Genomic DNA, 21,511 nt, shown 5'->3' with positions numbered 1-21,511 from the left:
GAACACGCCCCCATAGTCTGTCCTTCAGGCCCAGCATGATGCCTGTCTGCAGACTCATTCAGGGTTACCTGCTGCCCATTCAGGAGCTAGACCTAGGCTCCAATCTGAGGCCACAGTTTCCTGGCTAAGGAGAATCAGGTTTTAAAGCAACAGCTGGATCCTCTTCCTACCTAAAGAAATGCAATGCTTTTTTTTTTTTTTTTCTTTTTAAGATTTTATTTATTTATTTGACAAAGAGGACAAGTGGGGGAAGGGGCAGTGAGAGAGGGAGAAGCAGGCTCCCCACCGAGCAGAGAGCCTGACATGGGGCTTGATCCCAGGACCCCAGGACCATGACCTGAGTGGAAGGCAGACATTTAACCGACTCAGCCACCCAGGCACCCCAAGAAATGCAGCGCTTTTAAAATATTTTTTAAGTAGGCTCCTTACCCAGCATGGAGCCCAAAGCAGGACTTGAACTCATGACCCTGAGATCAAGACCTGAGCTGAGATGAAGATTCAGACGCTTAACAGACTGAAGCACCTAGGCGCCCTGAAATGCAATGCTTTTAAGAACAGGCAAAACTACTGTTCCCCAAGAAGGGCCATTCTCCTATTTTAAAGGTCCCCCCCTTGTCATCTGAGAACGAGAACAGAATCGGATTAGGAACTGATACCCCCATGGCTGCCCCACACCCCTCAGAGGCCCCTCTGTCCTACTCTGTAAGGTGCTGATGTTCAGGGAGGAGAGGGAGGGAGGTCGGGGGGATAAAGGTCTGCTCGAGCGGCTTCCCAGTCTTGCCTGGCCCTCTGGGTGGGCCCACCAGCTTCAGAGATGACTGTGGGTAGGGGTGAGGCAGTAGAGGTAGTGGGAGCCCAAGGGGAAAGAGGAAGCTCTGGAGCTCCCCACCCCCGCCGCCGCCCCGTACCCAGGGCCAGAAGCACGGGCCCACCAGCTCCCAGGCAGGGCCAGGCCCAATGCAGACCTTTCCAATGCTAATTCTTCCACAGATTCTCCCTTCCTACAAGGCCAGAGAAGTGGCCACCAAGAGGGGCAAATATTTCATGTGAGCTGAGAGTATTTAATGAGGGCTGAGCATTCTGTGACCCAGGGCAGCCCAGATTCTGGGGGAGGTCCTAACTGGAAACAGGTTGGGAATGCCCTCCCTAAAAGCCTTAATCAAATTCAGGCTCAGGTGCCAGTTTTCCATCCCCGCCCCTGTAACATATATATAACTTGTGTGATTTGGGGCCATCACCCGGAAACCCAGACCTTCAAGGTGGTAGGGAGGCTCAGGAGACAGCAGAGGCATCGTGACTGGCACCAGGCCTCGGGCACAGAGAGCACCCCATAAACAGCAGCTGCTGCTGCTCTGTGAGTTATGGAATACAGTATTTATCCTTTGCACCCCAAACCTGGGATCTTCTTCTAAAGTCCTATTAGGTACAAATGAACCAAAGCTGGTAGTCAGCGCTATAAGACATTTTCTTACAGGCTCCGAAAAAGGGGTAGAAATAAGCTCAATAAAAGATATCCCCACCTCCCTCAACCCCCCACTGATACCACTGGCCAATGTGGCTCCAGCCTCCCTCCCTTGGACTGTGACCTTGAACTCTACTCTGGGGCTGGCTGGAGGTTCCAAGGTTCACACAGAGGGAGGCAAAGGGGAGGATGGGGTCCACAGACTTTCCCAGATGGGACCTCCCCACAGGGGTAGAACTTTCCTGGTCACTGAGCTGGTCAGCAAGAGGCAGAATGTGCACACACCAGGACGCGAGCTCTGGGAGCACAGGGACTCCCACCTTTGGTTCTCTGCTGCATGTCAGGTCCCACCACAGCACAGCTGGCATCAAGAAACACAGGCAGCCCCCGGGGAGGGGAAGTCCCCCTGTCACCGCACTCTCAGTGCTTCTGGTAACAAGCCTGGAGGCTGGGAGTGTCTCCCACTTGGAACCAGAAGCTCAGGAGGACTGAGTTGCTCCCACCACCCAGCTGGTCAGGGACAAAGGAAAATTGGGAATCTGGTTATCTGCTCCAGGAGGGGAGGGCTCACGTTTGTCTTGGAGAACATCACAGAGCCGTTCGCCCAGCATGGCATCTGGCATAAACTTAATAAAGATTTTTTTTAAAAATGATGAATAAATGCTCCAAAGTCCAGAGCATCTCAGAGTCACGAGGGTCCCTGCAATCCCAGAAAGTCTCCACAGCTGTCTGGGTGCCTGGATTCCCACGGATGGGGTGTGAGGCCAGCTGTGCCCCCTCCCCACCACGCAGACTCTCATCTTCATCCTCCCCTCTGCTTCTACTAGTTAGCACTTTAATCCCAGAGCCTTTCCATAAAAGATCCATATGGTCAACAGGACCTACTTTTTTCTTCCAGAGATAGGACGGAAGTGGATGAGCGTATCTCTAAGGGGATCCTTCCTGTAATAAAGGACTACACCCCCACCCCGATCCAAACCAGCTTTTCCATTAAAAAAATTCTTTGGCTTTTTGTAGTTATTGGGGGCCAGAGGAGGCTTCCTATTTGTCTCCCTAGGGGACACTGTTCATACATCCAGCAGGCAGTATCTTTTTTTTTTTTTTTAAAGATTTTATTTATGTATTTGACAGAGAGAGAGACAGCCAGGGAGAGAGGGAACACAAGCAGCGGGAGTGGGAGAGGAAGAAGCAGGCTCCCAGCAGAGAAGCCTGACATGGGGCTCGATCCCAGAGCTCTGGGATCACGCCCTGAGCCAAAGGCCCAACGACTGCGCCACCCAGGCGCCCCTCGGCAGGCAGTATCTGTCTGAGGAGCCACGGGAGAGAGATTTTAAACAATGTGACGGAGAAGCCAGCAAACAGCTCTGCGGACGGCACCCTCTCAAGGGCCATTTTGCTTGGCGACGCAGCATGGAAGGCATGATGGTGACTCCAATGACGACCGCCCCGGGTTCTACAGAGGCCCCGTCTCTCGCTGGCTGTGAGCTCAGCCCCTGCGACGGGGATAACAGAAGTGGCACGGTGGCAAAAGTAGTGTGAGAGCTCAGTGTTCTGGAATGGTGCCCAGTGCTCCACAAACCCTGGACCTTGCTCTTCCTTGTGCACTTCTGTCGATTTGGGGCCAACTGTGCAATTGCAGTCACAGGGACGATGACAGGTTAGTTTCTGGACAGGGTCTGATATGGGGGAGACAGAACGCCAGGGATGGAGCATGAAAAACCTCCAGCTAAAGGCAGTGTGCTGCCCTTGACCTGCTGCAGGGATCTGGAGGTTAGGAAATGTCCTGGAGAAAGAGCTTCTGATCTTAGGGGTCAGCTGGGGAGAGCTGGTGTAAAGGTGGACCTGGGACCTTCCCTGGGTGAGCTTACCCCTCCTCAGGACACAGAGAAAGGTCCTTTCAGTGGCTGACAGCCCCAGCGAGACGGCGTGAGTGGCAGCAGTGCCTACAGTCCCTGTCACTGAAGAGGGCTCATTCCACACAGATACACCTCCTAGGGGCTGCGTCTCGGAGACAACGGAGCACAAAAGAGATCAAGTCCCCGACCACACGTTGCCTTACAGTGCGTCCCTCCTCCCAGTACCTGTCTCCTTCCTCTCTTAGAGCACCCATGGCTGCATCTCCAGCCTGGCACACAGTAGGGCTCAATAAATATTGGAAGAATGAATGAATGAACAAATGAAGGAATGAATGAAAGCACATTTCTGACCGGCTGAGTCAGTTACCGAGTCCAGCTTTGGAAACAGAGACAAGAGGGGAGGTTGCGGGTGGTTATTTTCTTCAGGAGGAAATTGTAAAAAGGCCTCCCAGGTCAGAGGGGGCATGTGGCCAGCTGGGTCACACACCGGCTTCCCGTCTGGCTGCGAGGACTTCCCTGTCTCAGAATGGAGCCCCTGGTACACTGATGTCACACGGTGGCCCCGGCAAATCCCAGGCTCCTTTGTGCTCCGCTTTACAAATTATTTCACTATCTAAAAGCAGGGGCGGTGGGGTGGGGGCCCCTGGCAGGTGCACGGCTGGCATCTGGGGCCAGGGCTGAACAAGGGCTTCCTGCAGAGGAACGGCATTCTCTCGGTAGTGGAGGCCACTGCTCTGCAGAATGCACACTCCCAGCTCGCCAGGGGCTGCTCTGGACCAGGCTGCAGGGAGAGCAGAGAGCGAGTCCTTCTGGACTGCAGGGCTATAGGTGTGGACATCGGGGGTCCCGGCACCTCTGCTGGAGCAGGGGAAAGGAGGAGGAGAGGCTATTTTGGCCACTTCTCTCAGGTTAGAAGAGGAACGGCTTCCACACGAGACCTGGTCCTGAGGATGGAGGTGTTCATCCCGGTCAGCGAACGCGTGGCTCTGCAGGCTCAGGAAGGAGAGCCAGGAGTCTCCTAGCAACCTCGCCACCTGCTAGCCTGCCTTCCCAGCGCGGCATGGACGGGAGGAATCCAGCTGCAGGACAAAGGCTGCTGGTGTGTGTGGTGGTGGAGAGCAAGGACTCAGGGAGATGGCTACCTGGGCCCCAACCACGTACCCTTGGGCAAGTCACCTAACTTGGTGAGCCTCGGCTTCCTCCTCAATCAAGTGGGGAAAATAATACTGCCTATTTTACAGGATTGTTCTGAGGATCGAACAACTAAATCCATGCAAAGAAGTCAAAACACTGCGTGGCATATAAACAGCATATTCGCCATTCCCTGATCACTGGGACCAGGATCTGCCCTCCACCCCAAATTTTGATTACAGAAAAAAAATAATGTAGTGAATTTGCAAGCATTTATTTTATTCTTCTTCTTCTTTTTTTTTAAAATTAAGTAGGCTCCACACGCAACATGGGGCTCGGACTCATGACTCTGAGATCAACAGCTGCATATACTCTATAGACTTAGCCAGCTAGGTGCCCCTTATTTTATTCTTTATATTTTTCTCTATTTTCTAATTTTCTACAAGGAAGAAATATCACTCTCCCACTGAAGAAAAAGTTAAAAATTCTCAGAGGATGCCACTGATGGGACCCTAGAAGCCAGAACCGCCAGAGTAAATGCCAAAGAAGGTTCCAGAACATGGGTCTGCCAAGACTATCTCAGTGTGAATCTGCTTCACAAGTGCCCACAAATCAGACTTTCCTAGAAGAGTTCCAGGAACCCCAACATGTCAGTGACAAAGAAGACACTTTTCCTGTCTAGACAATGAAATGCTTGTAATTAAAATGAAGACTTGGGAGGCAGGAAGAGGCAACAGATACTCCTTTAAGACACTCTTGAAAATCCAGGCAAACGCACTTAACATAAAAATCATCTTGGGACGCTTGGGTGGGTCAGCCAGTGAAGCGTCTGCCTTTCGCTCAGGTCATGATCCCAGGGTTCTGGGATCGAGTCCCACATTGGGCTCCCTGCTCAGTGGGGAATCTGCTTCTCCCTCTACCTGCCGCTCCCCCTGCTTGTGCTCGATCTCTCTGTCTCCCTCTCTCTCTGACAAATAAATAAAATCCTTAAAAAAAAAAAATCATCTCTAATCTCCCCGCCCAAGGGTATAAGAGGCTGGGTCTGAAAGTAGTTTAAAACCAGTGGAAGTGGCCCTGCTGGTAGTACCCTGAGTAGCGCTGACAAGGTGGGGGTGCCCAGGGAAGGGCAGGCTGCTGGGACCAGGGGAGCAAACTCTCTCCACCACTTACGGTCTGAGTCTCTGAGGCAAGACAAGGAAGAGGTATAATCTGGAAAACCCAGCAGTGGCTCTTCCAGGCGACAAGGGGCCCCCATGAATAAGAACTCGCTAGCTCTGCCCCCTTCACTTCAGCATTAACGGGAGAATGTGTATAACGCAATCGTGGAGGTAACAGGAAACAAGGTACGGTAAGACACGAGTCTTCACTCCAGAGAGGATTCAAGGTTAAAGTAAATAAAAGGAAAAGGAAGATGAATGCCTAGCTCCCAGCCGCCAAGCCGCAGATACGTGTGAAGTTCAGACAGGGTGCCTGACGTCAATGTCTTGGTCATTTTCCCACTAAGATGCGGGCCAGGCCATTCTCCTGAAAGTAAAGACACTTAGATTTTCTTAGAAGGGCCACCAGCCTGTGCTGGGCAGGTGCCCAGAGCCCTGCTGGCAACCCCTGGCTTGCAGGCTGCTTCTTTAGGGGACGACGCCTCCAGATCATAAGCAACGCGAGAACAAGGACGAGGACTCTATCTGTTTTGTGCCCCACTGTCTCCCAGGCTCAGTGCGTAGTAGGTACGTGCGTGTGGAATGAATTATCTCCAGTGACAAGGACTGCGGATACTCCTTCTGTTTGCCACCGCCTCTCCAGGTATACAGCTTCTGGTATACAGCAGAGGTCGAATAAATGTTTTTTGAGTGACCTACCCGTGTGGGGGTCAAGGGCTCCCAAATGCTGCATCTTCAACTGACTCATGCATCTTAAGATTCCTCCCTTACTCTCCCCAGCCACACACACACACACACAAGCCAGAAAAACCCCACTTGGACCCCAGAACCCCTGGCCCTGGACCAACAGGCCGGAGCGCTAGACTTGCTATAAGGCAAATGACATTTCTGAGTTTCCAGCCCAGCCAGCTTCCTGACCGACACGTCACCCAAAATCCTTTCCCTGAAAATAGCTCTATGCCTGCCAGTCTGCAGAGATGGGAACAGGAAATGGAAAATCACCATGTCCTCACTCATTGCACCGCAACATCAGAGCCCGGGGCCCGGATAGATTTGGTGTGGTCCTCATGAGACAGACCACTTTTTCCAGTCCGCCCCGTGCTGTGTGGCCATCACCAAAATGTCACTGATTAGAACGCACCATCGACGTTGCAGCAGCTTTCTGGAGGAAATAATCAATGACGGTCCTATGAAGTGCACACATCGAGTAAGACCCACCCCGAGTTCTGAAATGTAAGGCCATGGCAGGGAGGAAACCGCAGTCCTCCCTCTAGCCACCTGTTTTTTTTTTAAGCTTTTAATTTTTATTTTTTAAAAGATTTTATTTATTTGAGGGACAGAGATCACAAGCAGGGTGAGCGGCAGAGAGCAAGGGAGAAGCAGGCTCTTTGCTGAGCAGGGAGCCTGATGTGGGGCTCCATCCCAGGACCTCAACAACATGACCTGAGCCGAAGGCAGGAGCCCCGCTCCTAACCACCTCATACAAATTACCTCCTGCGTGGGGGAAGCCATACTGCTTTCCTTGCAGATTTGGGTTTAATCCTGTCAATAAATCTCATGCTTTGTCCAAAGGACACCCCTAAAAAAAGGCCACCTGGAAAAATGGCCCCCTTTTCATCTGCTGGCTACAATTAGTGCCCTAGAGGCAGCTCAAACATTCCAGTTTGGGGGAGAGCTGGTGTGCTTAACTTCCCCAGGCCTTCCTTCACTCCTGTCTACCAGGAGGGACTAAGACTTCTTTCAAGTTTCCCCATCTCCAACAGAGAGACCCCCGTCCCACCCCTGCCCTGCTGTCAAAGAAGCTGCTTCTCAGAAGCAGGAAGCTAAGGAATCAAAGCAGGGGGAGGGAAGGAAAGCAGGGGTGACTGAGGGGGAGTGAAGGTGTTTACTGGGAGAGAGATGGGCCTCTCCTAGAATTTCCTGAGGTCCGGAGCATAAGTCCTAGGCAGGCAACAGCTTCTATTGGTCCCTTCGCTAAGAGATGAGGCTATTGATTTCTGGCTTAGGGAGTCTTAAAAATCAGTTGGGTCTGGGGAACTCATTTCTCATTTGGGCGTCCTGGACAGGACAAGGCAGAAAGCTGGGATGCAAACACACTCCTTGCTGGGAGCACAGAAGAAGAGCCGCCAAGTAGACCCCTGTGAGGGGCCAGCATGGGGTAGGGACGCGGCTCCTCATCTGATGTTATTAAGGTAGAGAAGGACGGTTCCAAAGGCTCCCACAAATTAAGTTCAATTTAAGAAAAAAAGGGATCTCATCATCTGTTGGTTAAAGCCTCTGCAAAGCAATTTAGTGCAACCTATCAAAACCTTAATTCACACCATGCACACGCCTTTGACCAAAGCAATTGCACCTCTGCGCATTTTTCTCAGACACACACTCACGTGGGCAAAATTACAGGGAAAAGGGGAGCTGTTGTCCTATTGTTTACTTATAGTAGTGAAAAACACAGATGGCAATTTATGTCCACTGACAGCAGTCCTCACACAGACGGCAGTGGCAGGGTTTAGGACCCAGAGAACTCTGCAATCAATAATGAGCAAGGTAAACCCTGCAGACTGACGGGAAAGATGTCTCCTGACATAACTACGAAGAAAGCACTTTTGGTATTAACGCACTCGGGTAAATACACAGTTGATTCTGGTTATTCACAGAAGCTGTGTTCTTTAAGTCACCAGGGACACTGCACTAGCAAACACAGAACCACGCTCCTGGGGAAGTGCAGGGTTAGGTTCCTGTGACCCTCTGGTCACATTTTCAATATAGAACCTGTGTATTGCTGGTTGATGCACTGCTGATTCATTATCAGCGAACTCACAGCCAGCAGCGTTACAACTCACACCTGTGCAAACCTTATCTAGCATGTGTATTTTCTTTGTATGGCACATCACAGCCTTGTGCTCAGGAATGCCAGACAGCATGATGCTCGAGGGCCCTTTTATTTATTTATTTGTTTATGAAAAGATCTACTTATTTATTTGGAGGGGGCAGGGAGGGAGAGGGACAGCATGTGAGCAAGTGTGCAGGGGGTGGGGGGAGGGCAGAGGAAGAGAGAGGAGAGAAGCAGACTCCTCGCTGAGCACCGAGCCAAGGCGGGGCTTGATCTCAGGACCCCGAGATCATGACCTGAGCTGAAATCAACAGTCAGACGCTCAATCGACTGAGCCACCCAGGCGCCCCCTGAGGGCCTAAATTTTAAACAGTAAAATAACCAACAAGCAGAAAAATGAGAAAATGTGGCACTAAACAGAATGAGAAAAAGGACCCTTGTTTTTAAGCACGAGAGCTGAAAACAAGAAGGCAGAGCATTGCCTTGTTCGACCTCAGCTGGGAATGCACACAGGAGGTGACTGCACGTGTCCCTGAATGACTGCCAAAGTTCCGTGAATACTGATTTTGAGGTTACAAATACATTCGAGTGAAGAGGAAAATTTGCAAGTACAGAATCTCTGAATCATGAGGAGTAACCATATGTCTGTATATGCACAGAACATTTCTAGAAAATACACCAGCTCAATTTTGGAAAAGGACAGAAGGAACTACTGCCAGAAGCTATCTTTGGCAAGTGTGGTGGGCAGCAGGTTTTTACTTTATTCTTTGAATCTCACTGTCCCAGTGAGTATACCATTTCTACTTTCAAAAATCTACAGGAGAGGGGCATCGGGTGGCTCAGAAAGTTAAGCGTCCAACTCTTGGTTTCAGCTCAGGTCATGATTTCGGGGTCGTGGGATCAAGCCCCATGTCGAGCTCTGCACTCAGTGGGGAGTCTGCTGGAGACTGTCTCTCCCTCTCCCTCTGCTCCTCCCCTGCTCGTGGCATGTGCTCTCTCTCTCTCTAATAAATAATAAAATCTTTAAAAAATAAATAAAAATAAAAATGTACAGTAGGAAAACCAGCTTTTCCCCAGGTACACGCTGCACAACACGGCAGATTCACTCCGGGCTAAAGGATCCTGCCCTGCAGGGGGACCAGGGCCTTGTAGAAAGGCCACATGACCCCCCTCCTGCTTGATGCTTCCGTCTCCTGGGGAGGAGGATGAGAGCTGAGATGAAGGGCAGCAGAAGACTTGGCCTCACCTGCAAAAACCTGAAAGTCAGAACTTTACCCCAAGAAACAGATGTGTCACCCTTAGCTTTTCCTGCCTTTCACATACCAGAAGCAGTCAGCGAGGGTCAGGATGGGGCTCATGGTCCAGAAGAGAAAGTATGATGGAGTTAGGGTTATAGAGAGAGAGAGAGAAAAAAAAGAAAAAGGGGAAAAAGGGGGGAAATTTGCAATTTTGTTTACTGGGCAGTCCATATGGACGTGTAATCAAGGATTCATTTTTCCCCCTTGTAAATAAAAACAGATTTATTTTCCCAATTATGAAAACACATAAATAAGTCTGGGTCTGGAAGTATACACACCAAACTGTGGCAACAGGACTACACGTTTGGGGCAAACAAATTTTTTTATAAAAGTGCTACTCATTTGGACTTTTTAACAATAAAAATGTAACTCATACTTTTTTTTATCATCATAATAATGTCTTATATTTAGGGCCACGCTGCCCTAGCAAAAAGGCCACCCCGGTCATGCCTCTGGCTTTTCTGGTTTTCTTTCCCACCCTCTCTCCTTTTAAAAATTTTTTTAGAGAGAGAGAGAGAGCACATGCGAGGGGGAGGGGAGCAGAAGGACAGAGGGAATCTTAAGCAGGCTCCATGCTCAGTGCGTAGCCCTGGCAGGGCTCCACCCCACGACCCTGAGATCATGACCTGAGCCAAAATCAAGAGTCGGCTGCTTGACCCCCTGAGCCACCCGGGTGCCTGTCCTACCCTCTCTCCTGCCTCAGGCTGCTCCCTGCCCTGGGACCAAGGACTCAACAACACCCAGTCATCTCTGAGCAGCAACAGCCAGGCAAAAGCAAAACTCCTGAGTTTCCTTCAAAAGTTCAACACTGAAGAGCTAATTCTAATCAGCGATTCCCCTCTGAGGTTGACACCTAGAAGAACTGAAAACAGGTGTTCAAGCGAAGCTGGCAGTGAATGTTCACAGCAGCACTAACTGTAACAGCCCAAAGGCGGAAACAACCCAAGTGTCTATCAACAGATAAAAGGGTAAACAAACAACGGAATGTTATTTGGCCGTACCAGGGAATGAAGGACTGATGTGTGCGCTACAGCGTGGATGGACCTCGAAGACGTTACGTGAAAGAAACCAGACACAAAAGCTGTGTGCCTCTTTCCTGTGAAATATCCAGAACAGGCAAATCCAGAGGGACTGAAGACAGATTCATGGCTGCCAGGGGCTGGCAGTGGGAAGGGGTGGGAAGTGGCTGCTTAACGGATCTAAGGGTGCCTTTCGGGGTGATGAAAATGTTCTGGCACTAGAGAGAGGGGACGGGTGCACAACAGTGTGAATGGATTAAACACCATGAGACTACGCTTTACATGGGTTAAAATGGTAAATTTCATGCTGTGACATGAATTTCACCACGATTAAAAATAAACAGAACTCTGAGCTGTGTGACAAGTTCCTCAGCCTCTCTGGGCCTCTAGCAAGGGCAGATGACAGCACAACGTGTCAGCTGGTTGGGAGGATTCCGTGGGACATGAATGTCAAGTGTCTGGCACGGGGCTGGGCACACAGAGAGGGACCAGGAAGTAACAAAGCCGCCGCCGCGGGGACGACAGTTACGGCGCACGGTCAAAGCCAGCTCACCTGAACTTGTGGGGTCTCCATGCTGTCAAATTACCTTTTAATTAAGCAACTACAGCAACAACAACATAAAGACAGAAGGGAGGGAAGCTGCGTAAGATGAAGAAGAGAGTGGAGAGACTGGCTGTACTTACAGTGTATCTGTATCTAGACTGTATTTAGAGGAGAATGCTCTCCGGTATAAGAAATGCCATTAACTCAGTCATAGGAAGACCAAGGGGCTGCTTTGCTACTCATCTGCCATGGAACAACACATAAGCTCTTGCTTTTTCCACCTCCTTCCACTGGCCTGCAGGCAAGGACCCCTCGACCGACCGGATTCACGGGGGCAGAGGGGCTGCGCGTAGGTAAGAAGGTTCCATCTGTGCAAAGCCCTTATCCTGAAGCAGCTCTAAAACCTGAAGGGCTGACCGGTGGGGGCAAGAACTGTAGCTCTTCTTACTGAGCAATTAGTTGGTACTGAATGAGCAGAACTCAAAGCTTCTGGAGGCAAGGTGACCCCCCTTGTGGCTGACAGTCAGCCTGGGGAGACGGGAGGGAGCCATGAATAGGATTGCAGGCTGTCATGGAAACTTTTCTTTCCTGAGGCCTCTGAGCATATGGCAGGTGTCCTGCAAAATCCGCTCCTGTCGCCCCAGGCTGGCTGCTGCCGTCAGACACGTGGGTGGGGGCGTCTGCCTCTCTGTCTGAAAGGCCCCCTTCCCTCCACCATGGCGCGGCAGCACAAAGGAGTTTCCAGTGTGCGCCTCCTGTCCCAGCTCCCCAGACAGACGCTGGGGGACAGCCTGCCTGGCCCCATGGAAATCTAAGCCCCCTGCCCCCACGGGGCCGCGATGCAGCCCACAGATCACAGACAGCAGCAGGCCAAAGGCCACGGCTCGGAAGACTCCTGGGCCGCCTGAAACGCGATGCCCATTCTGCCCTCGGCTGAGGCTGATGGGGATGTCTAGTGCGCCCCAGATGGAAGAGAGCGGCAGTGGATTTGGGACTTTGAAGTAACAGGCAGGCTGGATTCCCACCCGGCAAGACTGCATTCTCTGTAGAACACAGCTGATCCAGCTGGCCCGAGGTAGAGCAAATCACGAACTGTGAGGCTGTAAGCAGTGAAAGGGATTGTAAGTAATAGCAGGTGGATGGTGCCATGGTGGAAAACAATACAGAGTATTTAAAACTTGAAAGCCATGCTTCTAGAATTGGGTGACTGTGCCTGCAGGGGTTCATGGCAGCACGCCAAGAGCAGACAACGCCACAGGAGAAAATGGGTACCATCTTCTCGCAGCACCCGTGGGACTCAAGGATTGGGGAAGGGCCGATATCATAAAACAGGACAATAACATATTGTAGAGAGGAATGTCAAATCTGACTGAATTCTAAGGAGGAAACACTAGATATCAAGGAAAGGTCATGACTACAGCCGGCCACTTTGGGGCATATCACCCCTCTGGGAAGAAACCTTCGAGAAGTGCGGGGCCCAGCGCAGAAGGAACCCCTAGCTCCATTCGTTCCTTTACTCCACCAATATATTTTTTTGATGATGTACTAGTAGGCTCCCTACCCTCGCTGAAACTCACTGTTTCATAGGGCAGGTAGGTGTTAATTAAAAGTACACGATGCCATGGAAACGTGTATCAGAGATACCTCACCTGCCCAGGGCAGTGGAGGAAGACTTCTCAGGGATGCAGGACCCCAGTGACATTTAACTAGGACCGCACAGCAGGGCAGGGTGGGGAAGCTCCCCAGGCAGAGGAGACAGTGTGTGTGAAGTTCTGTGACAGCAGGGGGCTTGGCCAGAGATGCATGAGGTCAGAGAGACAGGACCTTGACAGTTGATCCCTATCCTCAGAAGACTGCTGGTAAACCAGGGGGTGATTTTAAGTGGCAGGATAGCACGACAGAGTCGTGTTTTAAGCGCATGACCTGAGCAGCACAGCCATATGGTCGTCTCTACCAAGACAGACAGCCAGACGGTCAAAGCCACACTGCATGTTTTGTGAGGCCTCGCTGGAAGATGCAAACCCTAGGAGGCCAGTGCCCAGGCCTGGTGACCATACAGTGGGTCCTGCTCGGCCCTGATCAAGCATTCACATTTCTAGATACCTCTAAGAACAGGAGTTGTTCGGGTTTCCCTTCTAGCACATTCAGAGGCCCGATGACAGGAAGCAGGGGTCGTGGACTTCAGAGCACAGTACTATGCCGTTCTGGGCTCAAACCTTGGCTGCTATCTACTTAGCTAGACCACCCAAGGCAATCTTCTTAATCTCTCTGTGCCTCGGTAAAATGGGGGGACTAGGAGTATCCTAGGTCACTGTGTGGCTTCATTAAGATCCAGCTGCAAAAATCCTTATCGCTGAGCCTGGTACATTACAGATGCTAAAGAAAATGTTGATTGTTATTACTCTAGTTCGCACTCGGCAAAGGACAGACACGGAAGATGCGCAAAGACCTCAGAAACCTCAAGCAACTTGGGAGCACCCAGGCTCCCAGGAACAGGGCGGCGGGAAGCAGCGTGGAGTCCACATACTTGCGAGCAGGAGGCAGGAGACCGCCACGGTGTACAGCTGCTTGGAGGTGGGGATGGTATAGCGATCGAGGAAGTGGTCCAGCAGGTAGACGGCCAGGTGCCGGGCCGCAGGGCAGAGCTGGCAGTGGCTGCTCAGCAGCGTCAAGATGTCGACAAAGAATCGGCGGCTCTTCAAGAGTGGGGAGTGGGCTCGGAAGGCGGGCAGCTTCAGCTCCTGGAGGACAGGCAGGACAGAAGGGGGGGGGTCAGGGCTGCCTCCCAAGAGCCTCGGATGCCCCAGGAGAGCGAGACACGGGGGCCCGCCTGCGGGCTGGTGAGGGGGCAGCGATTCCCTCCGTACCCTGTTCTTCTTCCTGCAAGTCCCAGGATGGCAGCCCCCCCCAGCCCCCCGTTCCAGAAACTCCTGGACTGTCTCCCATCTGCCCTCGGTGAGCACAGGCTCATGGTGCGCCAAGGATATGATGACAGAAGTAGGAAATAACAGGCCCCAAAGATGCCAGTCATTCCCTCGGGGAAGGATGAGTAGGTACAGGCCTGGAGGTCGGGGACCAGCATCCAAATTCTGGTGGAGCTGCTCTACCAAGTTGTGCCGGCCTGCTCACCTGCCTTCACCTTTGTCACCTCCTCAACAGCTGAGGGTGACATGAACAGTGAGCGTAAACACCCAGCACACAGGAACCTCTCAGGGTCCCTGGCTTAATTCCCTCTATGGGCGGGACTGTGAAAGTACTTAATGTACAAAAAGCTTTTAAAATAACAGTACAAAGAACTCCTAAAATACCGGTCACCCAGATTCCTTAGTTTTCATGTTACCTTCTTGCTCTCTGCTTGCACATACACTTTTTTCTAAAAGTAAATTCTAAACATATTTCCCCACCAGGAGGCAACTTCAACTTTAATTGGGACGCTGCCATGTTATCTGAATTTATTTCTCTAACACAAGAAAAGCCAACAAGAGAGATATCAAAACAACCAAGATTTTCATGACAGGAAAATTTTTCTTATATACCTACCCTATTTGCAATTTAACCAAAGTAGGCCAGACACGATTTATTTAGGAAACGCTATAGCTGCATTTTGTCAAGTCGAGAAACTAAGGAGAAGCAAAACTGAGGAAAAAAGGGCAAGAAGGAGCTGGCAGGAGAGGAACAGTGGGAGCTCACTCGTGGCAGGTTCACTGGGGGTGAGATTAAAACAAACTGGAGCCCCTCATCTGTATAATGCCACTTTCTTAGCCCTGCGGCCCTACGTAGGCAGCAAGAGTTCTGGGACAAGAGATATCTGTTCATTCATTCATTCATTCATTCATTCATTCAAGGGATTTTTTTTTAACTTTTTTTTTTCAAGATTTTATTTATTTGACAGAGAGAGAAAAGAGAACATGCACGAGCCAGGGGAGGGGCAGAGAAGCAGATTCCCTGCTGAGCAGAAAGCCCAACACTCCGGGATCATGACCTGAGCCAAAGGCAGACACTGAACCCACTGAGACACCCGGACGCCCTCATTCAAGATATATTAATTCATTCACTTGAGTCAGTATTGAGTACCTTGTATATATCAGACATTATTCCAGGCACTGGGTTATAATCTAGAATAAGATACAGACCTAAACGTAAGATTAAAACTATAAGACTCTTAGCAGAAGACAGAAGCAAATCTTTATGACTTAGGCAATGGTTTCTTTGATTTGACACCCAAAGCAGAAGAAACAAAAGAAAAAAAATATCTAAATTGGACTGCAAAATTTAAAACGTTCATGCTTCAAAAGACATCAAGAAAGTGAAAAGACAACCCACAGAATGGGAGAAAATGTTTGGAAATCATGTATCAGTAAGAGCCTGTACCCAGTATATATAAAGAACTTTTACAACTCAACAATAAAAAGACAACCCAATTTAAAAATGGGCAAGGGGCGCCTGGGTGGCACAGCGGTTAAGCGTCTGCCTTCGGCTCAGGGCGTGATCCCGGCGTTATGGGATCGAGCCCCACGTCAGGCTCCTCTGCTATGAGCCTGCTTCTTCCTCTCCCACTCCCCCTGCTTGTGTTCCCTCTCTCGCTGGCTGTCTCTATCTCTGTTGAATAAATAATAAAATCTTAAAAAAAAAAAAAATAAAAATGGGCAAAGGACTATATAGATATTTCTGCAAAGACACACAGAAATGGCCCATAAGCACATGAAAAGATGTGCAATACTTAATCGCTAGGGAAATGCAAATCAAAACCACCTTGAGATACCAACCTCACACCCATTACAATGGCCATTATAAAAACAAAATCAGAAAATAAACAAGTGTTGGTGAGGATGTGAACAAACTGAAAACATATGGCCACACAAAAACTTGTACAGGAATGTTTTTATCAGCATTATCCATCACGAGATAGGGAAACTAAAGGGACCCCAAGAAAGACTACTTTTTTGTTGCCTCTATTCTTGCTAGGACCTGCACCCCCCCCCCCCCCCCCCCCCCCCCCGCNTACAGATAACATCTGTCCTCCTTGTAAAGGTCAAGGAGTTAATGATTTCTTTGGCGTCTTTCAGCACAACGGATTAACATCTAAGGAGTGATGGGGCAGGGTCATCATGGACATTTTCCAAGACCAATGACTCACCCAGACCCCTGGCTCCAGGGCTTAAGTGACTTACGGAGGACACCTAAACACTCCTCTTTGTTCCTGGATGCCTGGGAAGACACTGCACCAGACCACCATCCTCAATAAAAACCCCAGACCCCACGCAAAGAGGAGACTCACTCTTCTTTCCTTTCTGAGTCCCCCAGATGCTCTGTATCTGCTCTATGTCTTCAACAAACTGCTCTCACTTCCTCTTGGCTCACGTTTGATTTATATCCTGCGAGAAGCCGAGGACCCTCTTTGCTGGCCCTGTGGGACCCCCTCTGGGTCCTCGGACCCAGCCAGCCTGCATCAATAATAGCCTCCAAATGGAAACAGCCCAAATGTGCATCAGCTGATGAATGGATAAACAAAATATAGTATATCCACACCATCCAATATTATTTGGCCATAACAAAGAACATGAACATGACCCTCAAAAACGTTCTATGTGAAGAAAAGCCAGTCAGAAAAGGCCACATATTGTGGTCCTATTTATATGAAATGTCCAGTATAGGCAAATCCATACAAACATAAAGTACGTCAGTGGTTGCTGGGAGCGAGGAGTGGGTGGAGGTTAATGGGGGGGGGTGACTGCTAATGGAGTTGGGGTTTCCCTTCAGGATCATGAAAATATTCTGAAATTAGATAGTGTTGATGGTTGCTCAGCTCTGCATGCACTAAAGGCAACTGAACTGTATACTTGAAAAGCGTAAATTTTATGGCGTATGAATTATATCTCAATAAAACTGTTGTAAAAAGAGTAAGATGGACACATCACCCATTCTCACGGAGTTTATGGCCCAGTAAGAGAGAGCTAGAAATCAAATGATAAGGCAATCACACAAGTCCAAACTGTGATCAACAATACAAAGGAGCTAGGAGCAGTGAATGCCCCACATCTTCGAGGGAGGGAGGCCTTTCCTGTGAAAGCGAAGCCTGACCTGAGATTGCATGCTGGGACCGCTGGGATCTGTCTGGCTCGTTCTGCCACAGGGCCCCAAGGCCAGGGCAGCTTTCTTGGTAACCCGAGAGCTTTGCTCGTGGAAGGTGCTCCCAGGTGAATAAATTATTGCCTCTCCTTATGTTTACACATAAAGAAACTGAGTTTGAAAAAGTCCTGAGACCCCAGGCTTTACTTAACCTGCAACAGATCTGAGGCCACATGTCTTTCAATGTATCTTTTTTCTCAACCCTTCATCTTAAGTAATCTCTATGCCCAAGGCGGGGCTCGAACTCACAACCCGGACATCAAGAGTCGCAAGCTCCACCAACCAAGCCAACCAGGTCATGGAGAAGATCTTTCATCATCAGTTTAACTTCTTTAAAGAGAAGACTTGACTTCTTTGTGTATTATTCCTCTTCACTGTTGGATGAATTTATGTGGCCAACATGGAATTTCAAACTCCTTGAGGGCAGGGTTTGGGTCTGCTTTGGCTCCTCACCGTTGTCAGCACCCTAGGGTGACTAGGGAACATCATCAGGTACCTAATAACCAACTGTGGAAGGAATGAAGGCAGGGAGGGGGGAGAACTGGTGAGGAAAGAGGGACTGAACTGTAGTGGTGAGTAACGAATGCCCTGAGTGCCCATCGGTATAAAGGAGCAGTCAGTGGAGACTTCAAGGACGAGAGATGTATCCAGCCAAGATCTGGAAGGACATCTAGAATTGACCTGTTGAAGATGCAGGAAGCAAGGAAGCTCAGCAGGAAAAACAGCACTTGCAAAGCTACACAGGTGTTCCGCCCAGGGAATCTGGAGCGCTTGGAACAGACAGACCGGTAGGGTGTGCCTGGACAGAGCAGGCAGGGAGGGTGGGCACAGTCCCATCTTGTGTGCCCTGTTAAGATATCCAGCCTGCCCTGAGGGTACCAGGGAGCCATGGAAGGGCTCAGAACAGGGCATCCACACGGGCAGGGTGGCTACGCGTGAAGACCTCTCAGCCGAGTTCCTCCAGGACTATGGCTGGACAGCTGGGAGCAGCAGCCAATGGGGAACTACAGCTCCAACGGCAGCCTCCCTCTAGCAGCCCCCACAAGCTTGCAGGCTACTTGGGTATTTCCTCCCCACCAAGGGCTCAGAGACTCTCGACAAGAAGCAACCACAATCCTAGATCCTTGGCGTTCCGTAGGCAGCAGCTGCCGGAAATCAGACAACTGACCTTTGACCCAGGCTGCACGGCCCTCATCAAGGCAGTTCGAAGTCCCAAAACAACAAGGAAGAGATGCAAAGTCCTGACTTCCTCCCTTCTCAACTCTACCAAACTTAACGGCTTCTGGACTTTTCTCTTAGGTGAACTGGGAGAAGAGGGCTCAGAGCAATACACTGTAGATCTCCCCTCTGTATACTTTCCTGGGAAAAGGGTCTAGTGGTTTGAGCCGATTCTCAAAGGAAGCCATCCATGTATATAAGAAAAAGAAAGAAAGAAAGAGAAAGTTATGGACCTCTGGAACGGGCAGCAATACACGTCAAGGAGGAGTTAGCAGACAGGCTTCCCAGAAGATGATGGCGTCAAAAGTGGGCAGGATTCTGAAAGCCAGAACATCTGCCTGTGAGGCTCCTCGTCCCCATTTCTGCTCGTTCCTCACATCCCGGTTTAAATGTCCTTTCCTGGGGTGCCATGGTGGCTCAGTGGGTTAAGCATCTGTCTTCGGCTCAGGTCATGATCCCAGAGTCCTGGGATCAAGCCCCATCAGGCTCCCTGCTCAGCGGGGAGTCTCCTTCTCCCTCTGTCTGCCGCTCCCCCTGCTTGTGCTCTCTCTCTCTGACCGATAAATAAATAAAATCTTTAAAAATAAATAAATAAATAAATATTCTTTCCTAAGAGAGGTTTTCCCTGACTCCCCACCATTCCAAATCAGGTCCCCCTGGTTCTCAGAGCACGCTATTCTTCATGGCCAAATATTTACTTATTTACGTGTCTTCCTGCTAAGCTCTTGCTCCCGAGGGTGGGGGCCAGGTCCCCCCGGCCTATACCATTTGCCCAGCGCCCAGCAGTGTGCCTGGCATAGCAGCAGGTGCTCCAAAACTATGGGCACGAGAGAAAAAGAACAAATAGTCAGGAAAAGGCAGGAGGAAACTTAAATGCACATTACTATGAAAAGGCTACATATTATAGGATTTCAACTATATTGCATTCTGGATGAGGTAAAACTATGGAGAGGGTAAAAAGAGCAGTGGTTGCCAGGGGCTGGGGGGGCTGAGGGACAGAACAGGCCAAACACAGAGGATGTTCAGGGCAACGAAACTACTCTGTATATTATAACGGTGGATACATGCCATTATACATTTGTCCAAACCCACAGGATGTACAATGCCAAGACGGAACCCTAACGTAGACCATAAACTTTAAGTGACAATGATGTGTCCCTGAGGTTCATGGACTGTAACAAATGCACCACTCTGGTGGGGCCGTGGATATGAGGGAGGCTGTGCCTGTGTGGGGGCAGGTGGTATATGGAATACCTCTGTACCTTCTACTCAATACTGCTGTGAACGTCACATTGCTCTAAACAATAGTCTTAAAAAAAAAGAATGAATACAGGAATATACGTCCCTGCACCAAATACACTCCTCTCCCCACCTACTGGGGAGCAGCCTGGCACAGACTGTGAAGTTAGGCAGCGCTGGCGTGGAATCTCAACTCCACTACTTATTAACCTGGGGCATGTGAGTTCTGAAGCCCAGTGCCCTCATCTGAAAAAACGGGGGTCACAGTGCCACAACTGTAAAGTATGTGGCACTTGACAACAATCAGCAAGCTTTAGTGGCCTTTTCCTCAAGCCAGGCAATCAAACTTCAGATAAACTGAGCTTATCTGCCTCTGTGAAAAGCTCTTTGGACTCTCAAAGGAACCTGCTTTGTCGGGTGGAATGAAGCTTTCTACCTGAGGCTTTACAGCTGGGCCTCAGGGCCTCTTCAGGAAAGGAAACCAACCCGCCCATCCCAGGTCTTCCAGAGAACCCCCAAGCCAAATGGAATCAGGGGCTCTCAGCCTCAGCTTCTGGTGCTGAGAAGGGCGATTCCTCGGCAAATGAACAACAATGTGGGACGCCAGCATGCCTACCCTGTTTAGTTTGAGAGCCCAGCTGATTCCTTCCCTAACCCAATTGGGGGGGAAAGGCCTTCATTACAAGGGCTTTGCTCTAAATATCCGCATTCCTCCCCAAGCACTTTTGACCTAAGTCAGCTTAAAGGCCCTGGCAGCCAGCAGCCAGGGTGCATGAAGCCAGCCCTTCCTATCGAGGGGCCTGGATTCCAGAAACAAAAGAGCAGCCTGCAACAGAGCAGCCTGTAAAGCCCTCCCAGATGAGGCAGGCACTTGGCAGGCACTCAGCAGCCAGTGTGGGCGGAAAGGGGCGGGAACTGGGCCAGGCAGAGTGACCTTCCTCCAGCAGGGCAGGGGCAACATCTCTGCGGCCAGCAGATAGGGTGGGGGCAGGGCACAGATGAAGAGGGGCAGCAGGACAGGCAGAGGCTTCCGGAAACTCTCCCTCCTGAGCCGCTGGCCCTTTACCACCTGAGCTCAACAGAAGGGCACGTGTTCCTCAGCCATACCTGGAGATAAGCAGGCTGGGGACGCAGGGACAGGTGGCCCTGAGGAGTTCAGGTGTGGGGGAGGAATCCACCTTATGAAAAGCTGCTTCTGTTATCAAAGTAGTTTATTTTGTTTTTTTTGTTTTTTTTAAGATTTTTTAATTTCTTTATTTGACAGAGATAGAGACAGCCAGCGAGAGAGGGAACACAAGCAGGGGGAGTGGGAGAGGAAGAAGCAGGCTCATAGAGGAAGAGCCTGATGTGGGGCTCGATCCCATAACGCCGGGATCACGCCCTGAGCCGAAGGCAGATGCTTAACCGCTGTGCCACCCAGGCGCCCCTATTTTGGTTTTTAAAAATAGTAATAATGAAAAAAATAATAAAAAAGGACAAGAAAAAAACTATTAGATATACAACAAAATGTTCACGGAGGTATCTTGGAGGGCTCAGATTTTGTGTGATTTTTATTTTCATGCTTTCAACACTGTGGATTTTTAAAAAACACTTGAAGTAAAAAAAAAAAAACAAAAAAAAAACAAAAA

General features: G+C 50.1%; 1 protein-coding gene across 1 annotated transcript in view; it reads right to left on the bottom strand.

Moving 5' to 3' along the window:
• CCNJL (cyclin J like) overlaps positions 1-21,511 on the bottom strand; it is a 52,157-nt gene that overhangs the window by 11,920 nt on the left and 18,726 nt on the right. The window contains 1 exon segment of the mRNA XM_019794972.2: positions 13,825-14,038. Within this exon segment, the coding sequence (XP_019650531.2) occupies positions 13,825-14,038 (214 nt within the window).

This window comes from Ailuropoda melanoleuca, chromosome 3, assembly GCF_002007445.2.
Source record: "Ailuropoda melanoleuca isolate Jingjing chromosome 3, ASM200744v2, whole genome shotgun sequence".
NCBI classification, from domain to species: domain Eukaryota; kingdom Metazoa; phylum Chordata; class Mammalia; order Carnivora; family Ursidae; genus Ailuropoda; species Ailuropoda melanoleuca.
Note: the sequence above shows the minus strand (reverse complement) of the source record. Positions and strands in the feature narration are given on the sequence as shown.